A 15,332-nucleotide genomic window follows, 5' to 3' on the forward strand; every position below is an offset into this window, starting at 1 on the left:
TATTAGATTTTTAAGCAAGCATGATTGAAGATAGTTTAGAAAAAAATGAATTGACAATGTTCTGGAAATGTTGCAGTTGATCTACTGTAGGTCAGGGTCTTGTCGAGTGGAAGGGGGGGGGGGTGTCATCAGAAGGACACTGATGTTCCACCAGCAGATTAATGCATTAGGTTGGAACTGTTTGCATCTGAAATGTAAACAGAAAATTATTTTGATAGAGTAGAAGTGAGGTTTAAAATTCAGTCCATGGTCAATCAAGACATGACGGGTGCATTTTTGAAATTAATCTGTCAAATAGAAGCACAGTGAAGCAGAATTAGGAAAGTGCACAGAGTTTCTGCCACAAATCAATGGGCAGTCCCACTTGAAAGGAGCAGTGAATGGAATGGCTTTTGAAATGGCCAAAATCAATGGTTTATGAGCAACGGGAAAGATAACTTCTTTAATGAGCAGTTGATGGTTGATGTAGACTCTGTGGGCCAAAAAGCTTATTTCTATGCTGCATCTCTCCGTGAATATAAGTAGCAGCTAAGTAGGGACTAACACTAAAATAAACAATTTACTTGTTGGATCTAATAGCCTGTCGCACTATTTAAAGTTGTAATCTTTTAATTTCTTGTTCTCTCATTTCATCTTCAGGCCTTTTCCAAAGAGCAATTATTCAGAGTGGTTCCGCCTTATCAAGCTGGGCAGTGAATTATCAGCCCGCAAAATACACACGACTACTGGCAGAGAAGGTGGGCTGCAACATGCTTGATACCCTCGACATGGTGGACTGCCTGAGACAGAAGTCCTACAAGGAGCTAGTGGAGCAGGATATCAAGCCAGCACAGTACCATGTTGCATTTGGCCCAGTCATCGATGGAGATGTAATACCAGATGATCCTGAAATCCTGATGGAGCAGGGAGAATTTCTAAATTATGACATCATGTTGGGAGTCAACCAGGGAGAAGGATTCAAATTTGTGGAATGGATAGTGGATCAGGAGGATGGCATATCTGGAAGTGACTTTGATTTCACTGTCTCTAAGTTTGTGGATAATCTTTACGGCTACCCCGAGGGCAAGGATACACTCCGGGAAACAATCAAGTTCATGTACACAGACTGGGCGGACCGTGACAATCCTGAGACACGAAGAAAAACTTTAGTGGCTCTGTTTACTGATCATCAGTGGGTGGAGCCTGCAGTAGTAACAGCTGACCTACATGCTCGCTATGGTTCTCCTACATATTTCTATGCTTTTTACCATCACTGTCAGAGTGACATGAAACCAGCCTGGTCCGATGCCTCCCATGGTGATGAAATGCCCTATGTCTTTGGAATTCCCATGGTTGGAGCAACTGATCTGTTCCCCTGCAACTTTTCAAAAAATGATGTGATGCTTAGTGCTGTCGTCATGACATATTGGACAAACTTTGCCAAAACAGGGTAAGAAACATATTTACTTGTGTTGCTAACTATGTAAAAAAGAGGGGGGAAACCAGCTGAAAATATAGAAATTAATCTGTTATAATTGGTTCATCAGATCCCTATAAGACCTTGCTCCTCTGGTAGAGTGGGAACATGAGAAGTAGTATTAATTTCTAAAAGCTGAGAAGTCCTTGGGTGCACCAGATATACAGATATAAAGAAGGACAATACACCAAAATCTGCAGCTCTGAAAACCATTGCAATTTCACAATATCACGTTCCTTAAAGTTGTAGAAGCGTCATTTCCTAATGAAATTAGTTTTAGGATCTTAGCGATTTTCCTCCGTTTTATTTTTCATGTGCCTAGCTCCCAACTCATTTGCAAAATTGTTGAAAATACTTTATATCTCTATTTGGTGAAGCCATGAATACTTTTTCATACGCTAAATTGGTTTACCTAGCAGCTCGTAGAAGGTCTGCCAGCATTCATGGGAAAAGCCTGATGCACCATCAATAACTCTCAGAGACGGGAGGCGAACGATAGGCTTTTATTAGCTGCAAGAGACCACGATTAGCAGCAAGAGACCACCACACAACATCCTGGAGACTGAGGGAGGAGCAGTGCCTCCAATCGCCTTTATACAGGGGTCTGTGGGAGGAGCCACAGGAGCAGTCAGCAGAGGGGCGTGTCCAGACAGGTATATGTAGTTTACCACATTCACCCCCCCCTTTGTTTTAAAAGAGAGTCCCCATGGGGCGAAGTTTCTTACAAGTATATTTACAGGTTAAGTCTATCAGGCGGTTGAGTCTGTCACTGCGATCTACGTAGCACCGGTGGTGATTGCACCGGTGATGGTGGTTGTGCTGGCTCCGGCCTGACTGGAGGTGTCAGCCCATTAGGCGTCAGTAATCCCTCATGCGTGTGCGAGGCGCCCGGTATGGGAGTGTCGTGAGGAGTCTGTGTAGGGTTTGGTGAGTGCGGTGTCTCGTGGGTATACACCTCGGTGGGTACGGGGTTCACAGTCACCGTGGAGTGTTCGGGGTAGGGGTCTGGTGCTCCTGCGGGCGCCAGGTCGCAGACGGAGACCGTGTCCTCCCGCCCATCAGGTAAGACCACGTAGGCATACTGGGGGTTCGCGTGAAGTAGGTGAACCCTCTCGACCATCGGGGAGTATTTATTGCTCCTCGCATGTTTCCGGAGCAGCACTGGCCCTGGGGATGCCAGCCAAGCCGGTAGGGTGGTCCCAGTGGCAGACTTCCTGGGAAAAGAAAAGAGTCGCTCATGAGGGGTGGCATTGATGGACGTGCATAACAGGGAGCGGATGGAGTGGAGTGCCTCGGGGAGGACCTCCTGCCAGCGAGAGACTGGCAATCCCTTTGACTTAAGGGCTAAAAGTGTGGCCTTCCACACCGTGGCATTCTCCCTCTCCACCTGTCCATTCCCCCGGGGATTATAGCTTGTAGTCCTACTAGTAGCAATGGCTCTAGCCAGCAGGTACTGGCGCTTCTAGTCACTCATAAAGGAGGACCCTCTATCACTGTGGATATAGCAGGGATATCCGAACAGAGTGAAGAGCTGGCGCAGGGCTTTTATGACGGACGTGGCAGTGGTATCGGGGCAGGGGATGGCAAAGGGGAACCGTGAGTACTCGTCGATTATGTTGAGAAAGTAGACATTGCGGTCGGTGGAGGGAAGGGGGCCCTTGAAGTCGACACTCAGTCGCTCAAAGGGGCGGGTGGCCTTGATAAGTTGTGCCTTTTCAGGACGGTAGAAGTGCGGTTTGCACTCAGCGCAGACTTGGCAGTCCCTGGTCATCGTACTGATTTCCTCAAGGGAGTAAGGCAGGTTCTGGGCTTTCATGAAATGGAAAAGTCGGGTGACCCTCGGGTGGCAAATATCTGCATGGAGGGCGTATAGCCAGTCAAGCTGCGCGCTGGCACACGTTCCCCGGGATAGGGCATCAGGGGGCTCATTGAGCCTTCCAGGCCGGTACAGGATATCATAGTTGTAGGTGGAGAGTTCCATTCTCCACCGCAACATTTTATCATTTTTGATTTTGCCCCGCTGTTGATTGCTAAACATGAACACAACTGAGTGCTGGTCGGTCAGCAAGGTGAACCTTTTGCCGGCGAGATAGTGCCTCCAGTGCCTAATAGCTTCCACTATGGCCTGGGCTTCTTTCTCCACCGCGGAGTGCCGAATTTCAGGGCCTTGAAGGGTACGAGAGAAGAATGCTACCGGCCTTCCTGCCTGATTGAGGGTAGCAGCCAGCGCGAAGTCGGAGGCGTCACTCTCTACTTGGAAGGGAATGGTCTCGTCCACCGCATGCATCGTTGCTTTGGCAATGTCCCCTTTAATGCGGCTGAAGGCCGCGCGGGCCTCGGCTGAGAGGGGAAATGCGGTGGACTTGACTAGGGGGCGGGCCTTGTCTGCGTAGTGAGGGACCCATTGGGCATAATAGGAGAAGAAGCCGAGGCACCATTTGAGGGCTCTGAGGGTGGTGGGAAGAGGGAGTTCCAACAGGGGGCGCATACAGTCGGGGTCAGGGCCAATGACCCCGTTCTCCACGACATACCCAAGGATAGCAAGTCGGGTGGTTCCGAACACACACTTGTCCCTGTTATAGGTGAGGTTAAGAGCTTTGGCCACTTGGAAAAATCATCCAGTCGTGACCACAGATGGTGATGTTATCCAGATATGGGAATGTGACCTTCAGTTGGCACTGGTCCACCATCCGGTCCATTTCCCTCTGGAAGACAGAAACACCATTTGTGACACCAAAGGGGACACGCAGGAAGTGATAGAGCCTGCCGCCCGCCTCAAAGACGGTGTAGGAGCGGTCCTCCAGGCGGATGGGGAGCTGATGTTAAGCGGATTTCAGGTCTATGGTCGAGTACACCTTGTACTGAGCTATCTGATTGACCATATCCACGATGCGGGGTAGGGGGTACGCTTCAAGCTGCGTGAACCTATTGATGGTCTGACTATAGCCCATGACCATCCTATTTTTCTGCCCGGTCCGAACAACGACCACCTGGGCCCTCCAAGGACTTGTGCTTGGCTCAATGATCCCCTCCCTGAGCAGCTGCTGCACCTCCAACTTAATGAAGGCCCTGTCCCCTGCGTTGTACCTTCTGCTTTTAGTTGCCACAGGTTTACAGTCGGGGGTCAGGTTGGCAAACAGCGGTGGGGGAGGGATCTTGAGGGTGGAGAGGCTGCAAGTGGTGTCAGTAGAACGGCTGTTGGCATGGTGTTGGGTGGGATGTGTGGGTCGGTGTGTGTGTGTGGTCAGTAGCGGGGTACATGATGAAGTCCCACAAAACTGAGGATTCCTGACAGTGAGTGGTGGGAGGGGCCCGTCATACTCCATTGTCACACTTTTCAGGTGGCTCTGGAAGTCCAGCCCCAATAGCACAGGCGCACACAGTTGAGGCATGACCAGTTACGCAAAGTCCCGATATTCTGTGCCCTGCACCACCAATGTCGCTACACAACCCCCTCCGGATGTCTGTGGAATGCGATCCAGAAGCCATGGTGACCCTCTGGCTTACAGGCTGTGTCACGAGTCTGCAGCGTTGCACCGTGTCCGTGTGAATAAAACTCTCAGTGCTGCCCATGTCAAACAGGCAGCTAGTCCTGTGCCCTTCCACCAGGATGCCCATCATTGACCTTGTAAGTTGGTGTGAAGCGCTTTGGTCGAGGGTTACGGAGGCTAGAGTTGAATCGCCGTCTTGGTGCCCGGTAAGCACCCGTGGGTCGGAGGCGGGGCGAGGTGGCGCCGACAAAGATGGCCGCCCCCGTGCCTCGCACGAGGCGGGCAGGCAAGATGGCGGCAACCAAGATGGCGACCCCCATGCTTCGCACGTGGCACTGCTCGACCCCGTTCGTGGTTTAGACTTATAGGCCTTAGCGAAGTGGCCCTTCTTTCCGCAGCTGGAGCAGGTAGCTTCTCGGGCCGGGCAGTGTTTTTGGGGGTGCTTTTCGAGTCCACAGAAGTAACACTGCGCGGACTTGCGACTGGCAGGAGCCGTGGTCGATTGCAGGGACTTCACGGGCTCGCGACTGGCAGCAGCCATGGTCGATTTGCCGGAGGGTTGCCGGGAGTTCACGGACTTGTGAGTGGCAGCAGCTGTGGTCAATTCACCGGCGGGTGGCGGGGTCTGCAGCGTCCATGAGACCGGCGGGAGATCACGCAGCTGGACAGCGTCAGCGTTGTGCAGGGCAGCTTCCAGTGTGTCGGCCAGCTCGATCGCTGACTGTAAGGTAAGATCGACGTTTACCAGCAGCTGCTGGCGCACGTACACTGACCTGATCCCCGTAACAAAGGCGTCTCATACCAGGAGCTCCACATGCTGTTCCGCCATCAGTCCCCTGCAGTCGCAGGCCCGGACAAGTGTCTGTCGGGCCCGGACAAACTCAGCGCTCGACTCTCCGGCCCACTGCCGCTGCGTCACTAAGCGATGTCTTGCGTAGACAGTGTTCACCAGCCGCAGGTACTGTCTTTTGAGGGCATCCAGTGCCCCTTGGTAGGTCGGCAGGTGTCTGATAAGGGAGTATACCTGCAGACTGACTCTGGAGAGGAGAACTCTGTGCATGATAGCAGGCTCAGTCACGCAAATCTCTTCCAGGTACGATTGGAAGCATGCAAGCCAGAGTTCAAAGGCAATGGCTGCTTCGGGAGATTGAGGATCAATGTCCAATTTATCTGGTCATAAAATGCTCTCCATGTTTTAAAATTGCAGCTAATAAATTGATGCACCATCAATAACTCTGAGAGACGGGAGGCAAACGATAGGCTTTTATTAGCTGCAAGAGACCACAATTAGCAGCAAGAGACCACCCCACAACATCCTGGAGACTGAGAAAGGGGCAGTGCCTCCAATCACCTTTATACAGGGGTCTGTGGGAGGAGCCACAGGAACAGTCAGCAGAGGGAGTTTCCAGACAGGTATATGTAGTTCACCACAAAGCCTATTGATTATCAGTTTCAAACCTGTCTAAACTGATCCAGGTTACTCTTCCTGTCTCCTTGCTAAGAATGTACCAGGGATAACAATTGCTTCCTTTTGAAGACCTATATCCACTTCTGGGACCTTTTCCTAGGCTATGGCTGGTATCAGAATTAATTACATTTTTGTTCAGATCCTAATAATATCCTGCATGGGGCAGATGATACAACTCAATTGAACTTTAATAATCAGCCCAAAATTGAATTGGTTTTGGGTTACTGAGTAGCTGTAAACTGAATAATGGACAGTACTATCCATTAGTAGTCAGACTAATGCATCAGACTGATGTCCAGATTAGGATTTAACCTCTTTAGACCATAAAAAATATTTAAGCAATCCACCATCCCAGCTTTCACTTTGTTTGTATTCTGATTCACTAATGTAAGCCCAGACTACTGTAGAGATACAGTTAGATGGGAGAAAGCAGCTGTCATTCTCTCTTTGGTGCATTCAAGAAAAACATAAAAGATCAGCTAAAATTCTAGCAAGTGTTATTTTTTTCTGCTGAAGCTGACTTTCTGCTTTTCACTTTTCTTATATTTCCATCAATACTGACAGGAACAGTGCTGAGGTATGTTCAATGGCTTCCAACGACCACATTAGCATTTAACCCCAACTAGTTATTTTCAAGATAGAGAGTGAAGGTCAGCAGATTAGTTGAACACCAAAGCTGTGTCATATGTTGTCCCTTCTCTACACCTACAGAAGGAGGAGCTCAACTTCTGTCCTTAAGCTTCACTTAGGGATAAAATAGCCAAAGAAGCACTTTTATTGCCACCCTTTCTGATGTCAACAAACACTTAGTTCTGATTGGTAAGAGATTTGGCCAATCATTGACCACTTACCAGTTATGCCTTGATGGGCAACAATGTGGTCTATGTTGCTCCAAATTTTGTTTTTAAGCTAAACCCTCTAAGCTCAGAGATTTTAGTCTCAGTCTACCTAGAATATAGATTCTATTATTTGCATCCTGAATGAAAGGGAAGCTCTTGGCTCTGAGCAAGACATGCAGGGAAGAATAGTTTTGATGCCTCTGTTCAATCAGGTAAATTTAGAACATCTGATGAAATAGTACTTATGACAGTCAGGTGGAGAAGAGCTGGGCCAAACATTCTAGTAAAGTGCATCATCCAAGTTCAAATGTGCATGCAAAATTTAGACAACCTGTGCTTGCTAGCAAGAGTTGCAAACACCAGCTAAAATATTAACTACCACAGAAATAGGTTAGAGCAAAGCTCTCAATGAACAACAGGATACTGAAAAAACTTCAGTAATTAGCATCACTATGCAGTTAATTCTCCTATTAGAAATATCCAACAAATTGATATATTTTTAAATTCATGTTATCATGTATTTAGGTAGGGAAAATATGCTTATTCAGCTTCTGCACCTCTTTATTTATAAATTACCTTTGTCTAGCTCATGTGTTTTAGTTAATAAAGGGCTGCAAAATAGTTTTAAATTATTTATAATATACTTCACATTTTACTATTTTTCTTTGGAAATTAAAGTTTTTCTTTTATTATGCATATCTAACATGGGATTATTTCTCTAAACCACACCAGCTTTCTAAAATAAGACAATAGATAATAGACAGTAGGTGCAGGAGTAGGCCTTTCGGCCCTTCTAGCCAGCACCGCCATTCACTGTGATCATGGCTGATCATACACAATCAGTACCCCGTTCCTGCCCTCTCCCCATATCCCTTGACCCCGCTATCTATAAGAGCTCTATCTAACTCTCTCTTGAATGCATCCAGAGACTTGGCCTCCACTGCTTTCTGGGGCAGAGCATTCCACATATCCACCACTCTCTGGGTGAAAAAGTTTTTCCGCATCTCTGTTCTAAATGGCTTACCCCTTATTCTTAAACCGTGGCCTCTAGTTCTGGACTCACCCATCAGCGGGTACATGCTTCCTGCCTCCAGCGTGTCCAATCCCTTAATAATCTTATATGTTTCAATCAGGTCCCCTCTCATCCTTCTAAATTCCAGTGTATACAAGCCTAGTCGCTCCAATCTTTCAATATATGACAGTCCTGCCATTCCGGGAATTAACCTTGTGAACCTACTCTGTACTCCCTCAATAGCAAGAATGTCCTTCCTCAAATTTGGAGAGCAAAACTGCACACAATACTCCAGGTGGGGTCTCACCAGGGCCCTGTACAGCTGCAGAAGGACCTCTTTACTCCTATGCTCAATTCCTCTTGTTATAAAGGCCAGCATGCCATTAGCTTTCTTCACTGCCAGCTGTACCTGCATGCTTGCTTTCATTGACTGATGTACAAGAACATCTAGATCTCGTTGTACTTCCCCTTTTCCTAACTTGACTCCATTTAGATAGTAATCTGCCTTCCTGTTCTTGCCACCAAAGTAGATAACCTCACATTTATCCACATTAAACTGCATCTGCCATACATTTGCCCACTCACCCAACCGGTCCAAGTCACCCTGCATTCTCATAACATCCTCCTGACATTTCACACTGCCACTCAGCTTTGTGTCATCAGCAAATTTGCTAGTGTTACTTTTAATCCCTTCATCTAAATCATTAATGTATATTGTAAACAGCTGCGGTCCCAGCACCGAACCTTGCGGTACCCCACTGGTCACAGCCTGCCATTCCGAAAGGGACCCGTTAATCACTACTCTTTGTTTCCTATCAGCCAGCCAATTTTCAATCCATGTCAGTACTCTGCCCCCAATACCATGTGCCCTAATTTTGCCCACTAATCTCCTATGTGGGACTTCATCAAAAGCTTTCTGGAAGTCCAGGTACACTACATCCACTGGCTCTCCCTTGTCCATTTTCATAGTTACATCCTCAAAAAACTCCAGAAGATTAGTCAAGCATGATTTTCTCTTCATAAATCCATGCTGACTCGGACTGATCCTTCTACTGCTATCCAAATGTGTTGTAATTTCCTCTTTTATAATTGACTCCAGCATCATTCCCACCACTGACGTCAGGCTAACCAGTCTATAATTCACTGTTTTCTCTCTCCCTCCTTTCTTGAAAAGTGGGACAACATTAGCCACCCTCCAATCAGCAGGAACTGTTCCTGAATCTATAGAACATTGGAAAATGATTACCAATGCATCCACGATTTCTAGAGCCACCTCTTTAAGTACCCTGGGATGCAGACCATCAGGTCCCGGGGACTTAACAGCCTTCAGACTCAACAGTCTATCCAACACCATTTCTTGCCTGATATAAATTCCCTTCAGTTCATCCTTTACCCTAGTTCCTTTGGCCACTATTACATCTGGGAGATTGTTTGTGTCTTCCCTAGTGAAGACAGATCCAAAGTACCTGTTCAACTCATCTGCCGTTTCCTTGTTCCCCATAATAAATTCACCCGTTTCTGTCTTCAATGGCCCAATTTTGGTCTTAACTATTTTTTTGCTATTCACATACCTAAAGAAGCTTTTACTATCCTCCTTTATATTCTTGGCTAGTTTACCTTTGTACCTCATTTTTTCTTGACGTATTGCCTTTTTTGTTATCTTCTGTTGCTCTTTAAAAGCTTCCCAGTCCTCCGGTTTCCCGCTCATCTTTGCTATGTTATACTTCTTCTCTTTTATTTTTATACTGCCCTTTACTTCCCTCGTCAGCCACGGCCGCCTCTTACTCCCCTTAGGATCTTTCTTCCTCTTTAGAATGAACCGATCCTGCACCTTCTGCATTATTCCCAGAAATACCTGCCATTTTTGTTCCACTGTCTTCCCTGCTAGGGTATTGTTCCATTGAACTTTGGCCAGCTCCTCCCTCATAGCTCCATAGTTCCTTTTGTTCAACTGTAATACTGACACATCCGATTTTCCCTTCTCCTTCTCAAATTGTAGGTTAAAACATATATTATGGTCACTACCTCCTAATGGTTCCTTTACCTCGAGGTCCCTGATCAAATCCAGTTCATTGCACAACACTAAATCTAGAATTGCCTTCTCCCTGGTAGGCTCCAGTACAAGCTGTTCTAAGAATCCATCTTGGAGGCACTCCACAAACTCCCTTTCTTGGGGTCCAGTACCATTCTGATTCTCCCAGTCTACCTGCATGTTGAAATCCCCCATGACAACTGTATCATTACCTTTGCGACATGCCAATTTTAACTCTTCATTCAACTTACACCCTACATCCAGACTGCTGTTTGGGGGCCTGTAGATAACTCCCATTAGGGTCTTTCTACCCTTAGAATTTCTCAATTCTATCCATACTGACTCTACATCCCCTGATTCTATGTCCCCCCTCACAAGGGACTGAATATCATTCCTCACCAACAGAGCCACCCCACCCCCTCTGCCAGTCAGTCTGTCCTTTCAATAAGATGTATATCCTTGAATATTCATTTCCCAGGCCCTGTCCACTTGAAGCCATGTCTCAGTTATTCCCACAACATCGTACTTGCCAATTTCCAACTGAGTCTCAAGCTCATCTACTTTATTCCTTATACTTCATGTATTCATATATAATACTTTTAATTCGGTACTCCCCTCTCCTTTCATATCAATTCCTATTTCACTTGGCCATACTGTATGATCTCTTCTTGAGCTTTCTACTCCATTGATTCTGTTGTCCTTCTTAATTTTTCTTATTTTCAGTTTCCCTTTAACTCCATCCTTATATTTCCAGTTCATCCCCTCCCCCCCACTACTTAGTTTAAACACATCTGTGTTGCAGTGGCAAACCTGTCTGCCAGAATGCTGGTCCCCCACCTATTAAGGTGCAACCCGTCCCTTTTGTACAATTCATCCCTACCCCAAAACAGATCCCAGTGGTCCAAGAATGTAAATCCTTGCTTCCTGCACCAGTTCCTCAGCCACACATTCAGATCCATTATCTCCCTGTTCCTGTCCTCTCCAGCACGAGGAACTGGAAGCAAACCAGAGATAACCACCCTGGAAGTCCTGCTTTTCAGCCTTCTTCCGAGTTCTCTGAAGTCCCGCTGCAGAATGTCCTTCCTCTTCTTCCCGATGTCATTTGTGCCGACATGCACTACCACTTCCAGCTGTTCACCTTCACCCTTGAGGATTCCCTGCAATCAGTCCGTGATGTCCTGGATCCTAGCACCAGGGAGGCAACATACCATCCTTAATTCTCGCCTGTTTCCGCAGAAACCCCTTTCCGTACCTCTTACTATGGAGTCCCCTACTACCATGGCTCTTCCTGATGTCTGACTCCTCGGCTCTGCTTCTGCACCAATTATTGGCTCGCAGACCTGTCCGCCTCTCAGACTGGCAGTTTCTTCTGTCCTGACAGCTTCCAAGAAGGTGAACCTGTTTACGAGAGGTACATCCCCTGGGATCTCCTGTACTTCAAGCATCCTTTCCTTCCTCATCGTCGCCCCCTTTCTCTCTTCCGGTATCCTCGGTGTAACAACCTCACTGTAGGTCCTGTCCAGAAAACCCTCATTTTCGCAGATAAACCGGAGGTCATCCAGTTCTTTCTTCAGTGCTGCAACATGCTCCTTCAGAAGCTGAATTTGGACACACTTTCCACAGCTGTAGCAGCCAGGGGCACCATCAGTGTCCCTGACCTCCCACATCATGCACGTAGCACACTGAATCAGCTTAGCGGTCATGTCTTCACCCTCTGCAATTGTGCCTGGCGTAGTCTTCTCGCCGAAGACTCTCGAGCCAAAGACTAGCACTTTTCACACCAGGCACTTCCCTCGACCAGGCCACTTCCCTACAGACCTAAATTTAGGAACTAGAAACCATTGAATTTTCTGGTGGCGCCACGTTTATTATAGATCACATCAATGTGAACAAGTGGGCAGATGGACTCAAGGGGATTGCTGCAAGATTGTACCATCTAGCACACAAAAGGGGATTTGTTACAATAAAACTAGATATTGGCTAGTATAAGTATACTCTTATTATGAAAGATGAGTCATTTACATTTGGAGATGATTGGAAATGCCAGTAAATGTAGAGATCAATAATTAAATCATTTTAATATTGAAATATAACAGGTGGGTAAAGAAACAATTAAATGCAGGATCATGACTATACCCCATAAGTATTACACAGTATTAGTAGATCCTCTCATGGAGATTTTCAAAGCAAATCATATTCTTATATAAAATGTTTTAACACTGTAAATAAGACCTGATAGTTAACCCAAGAGATTTTCAGTAGTCCTTCCATGAGCAATAATCTCAATAGCAAATGGTATGTAATATTAAGTTGTTTCTGAAGGCTTTATAAGACTATCATGCAGTGCTGGGATAAGACTCACTTATTGACCAATCCAGTAGGTAGCAATAGGTCAACACTTTACTAAAGAACATTACCGAAACAATTAAAATCTTACTTAAAATAAAGGCAGGAACATTTATATTTCAGATTCTAACACACAAGTAAATGGAGTCAAACAACAGTGGATCAAAAGAGTATCTTACCTCATTTTTAAACAGTGTAAAGGAATAATTGTATACACTTCTGAAATTTGATGTAGTGGGATTTAATCTGCTACTGAAGTACTGATGAAGCATTTCGGACCGAAAGGTCGACTCTTTATTCCTTTTCATAGATGCTGCCTGACCTGCTGAGTTCCTCCGGCATTTTGTTTGAGTTACTCTGGATTTCCTGCACCTGCAGAATTGCATCTCCTATAGAAAGTCTTGGTCTTGATCTATCAAAAGACTCGGTTGCTTATCCAAGACCAGACATTATAGTTTTGAATCTCATCTACTGTACGTTGCTGTTTAACCAAGAATGAAACTCCAATCAGTATCTATAAAGCTATGTAACTTGAGATTGTCTTATATTTGTCATATAGATAATTATAGAGAAACTTGTAATCCAATAATTCATTCTGACTTTACAATGTGCTTGGAACATCAAACACCTCTCAGTTAATTTGGCACAGAAGTTGTATAATAGATGTCACTAAAAACTTTACTTGTTTACGGACAATGTACAGAGATCAATCTCATCTTTGCATCTGGGCTGGTTTGCCAGGAAAATTCACGTTAGAATCTCCAACAAAGTTTGTACTACATTCTTGGAAACCCAGAATATCTGTGGTGCAAGTTTTTTTAAATCAGTTATTAATTTTGCTATGGCGAAACTAGATAAATTGTCTTGAGCTAAAATGAACATGAAAATTAACCTTGCACAATAAGAACTGACTGTTTGGGAACTAGCTTAAACAGCCTAAATAGGGAACACAAACCTACACACACAAGCAGAAACAGAGTCATCGAGGCTTAGAACAGAACAGCTCAGGAACAGACTGTTCACCACATATAATCTATGCCAAACTATTATTCAACCTGGACCTGGAAGACTGACCTCCATATCCCTCCCACATTCACCACTTGTGCTGGCAGCTTGTTCCACACGCTCACCACCCTGTGGGTGAAGAAGTTCTCCATCAGGTTCCCCTTAAATATTTGACCTTTCACCCTTCATCTATGATGTCTAGTTCTAGTCTCATCCAATCTCAGTGGAAAAAGTCTATTTGCATTTGCCTATCTATACCCCTTATAATTTTGTATATCTTTACCAAATCTATCCTCATTCTCCTATACTTTAGGGAGTAAAGAAGTAATAATTCAAAAAATTGCCCTATAACTCCGGTCCTCATATCCCAGCAACATCCTTGTAAATTTTTTCAGTACTCTTTCAATCGTATTGATATCTTTCCGGTAGGTAAAGTAAATAGGAACACCATGGAAAAACAATAATGATGATTAGTGGATTAGGTCACTGAGCTGACAGTGGCTGAAAATTGTGTACAAAATCACTGCAAAGAATTGATGGGAAAGCTGATATATTTGTTCAGTTTATTTGCCTGCAAAAGACATGATTTCTTGTTAGATATGGCAGATAGACTCTGTTATTCTTCATATATAAGCCTTAGCACTGTCAGTAGCCAGTTTCAAATGAAGACATCACAGTCAAACCCAATGAGATCCTTGCCCTCTCTCCTAGCTATTGCCTCTCTCCCAACTCTCAGCTTTGTCTCTTGCTCCCAATATTCTCCTCCCTCCCCCTCCCCTCCCCTTTCCCCCTAAAAAGGGTGAGACTTATTCAATAGATCCAATCAAACTGATCATGTGCCACCTGTGACTTAGAAAAGACACCTCAGTGTGCTTTATGATTTCCCATGTCACACAACAATATCTTTGGTGGATGATCTCATCTTAAGCTGGGAGGTGGTAGGTGGAAAAGGTAAAGGCTGAAGATGAAGGAATTGGGTAGAAGAGGAGAGTGGACCACGGGAGAAAGGGAAGGAGGACAGGCACCAGGGGGAGGTGATGGGCAGATGAGGAGAAGAGAAATGGTAAGGGGGAGCTAGAATTGTGAATTGCAAAAGAGAGAAAGGGGAGGAAGGAGACATTACCGGAAGTTAGAGATAGTCATTTTCATGACACCAGGTTGGAGGCAACCCGAAGAGAATATGACGTGTTGCTTCTACAGCCTGAGAGGAGGTCATGGACTGACATGTCAGAATAAGAATGGAAAGTGGAATTAAAATGGGTGGCCACAGGGAAATGCTGCCTGTTGTGGTGTGAAGACACGCGACAAAACCGTCCCTCAGTCTATGTTGGTTCTCATTGATATAGCGGAGTCCACACAGTATTCTGTCACTGTAGATGACCCACTTGTGTTGCCTCACTTGAATGGCGGTGAGGGAGGAGGTGAAGGGGCAGGTGTAGCATTTATCCTGCTTGCAGGGTAAGTGCAAGGAGGGAGATCAGTGGGGAGGGAAGAGTAAATAAGAGTGTCACAGAGAGAATGATTCCTGTAGAAAGCAGAGAATTGGTGGGGGGAGGCTGGGGAAGGGAAATATTTGTTTAGTGGTAGGATCCCATTGAAGATGGCAGATGTCCAGAAAATGGAGGAGATGCGAGTGAGGGCAGCATCGAAGGTACAGGAAGGGAAACTCTGTTCTTTAAAGAA

General features: G+C 45.7%; 1 protein-coding gene across 6 annotated transcripts in view; it reads left to right on the forward strand.

Moving 5' to 3' along the window:
* nlgn3a (neuroligin 3a) overlaps nucleotides 1-15,332 on the forward strand; it is a 299,647-nt gene that overhangs the window by 267,094 nt on the left and 17,221 nt on the right. For all 6 annotated transcript variants that reach the window (XM_073058140.1, XM_073058143.1, XM_073058141.1 and 3 more), the window contains one exon: nucleotides 640-1,429. In XM_073058140.1, coding sequence (XP_072914241.1) covers nucleotides 640-1,429 — 790 coding nt within the window. The remainder of the gene's footprint in view (nucleotides 1-639; nucleotides 1,430-15,332) is intronic.

This window comes from Hemitrygon akajei, chromosome 10 (assembly GCF_048418815.1).
Source record: "Hemitrygon akajei chromosome 10, sHemAka1.3, whole genome shotgun sequence".
Taxonomy (NCBI): Eukaryota; Metazoa; Chordata; class Chondrichthyes; order Myliobatiformes; family Dasyatidae; genus Hemitrygon; species Hemitrygon akajei.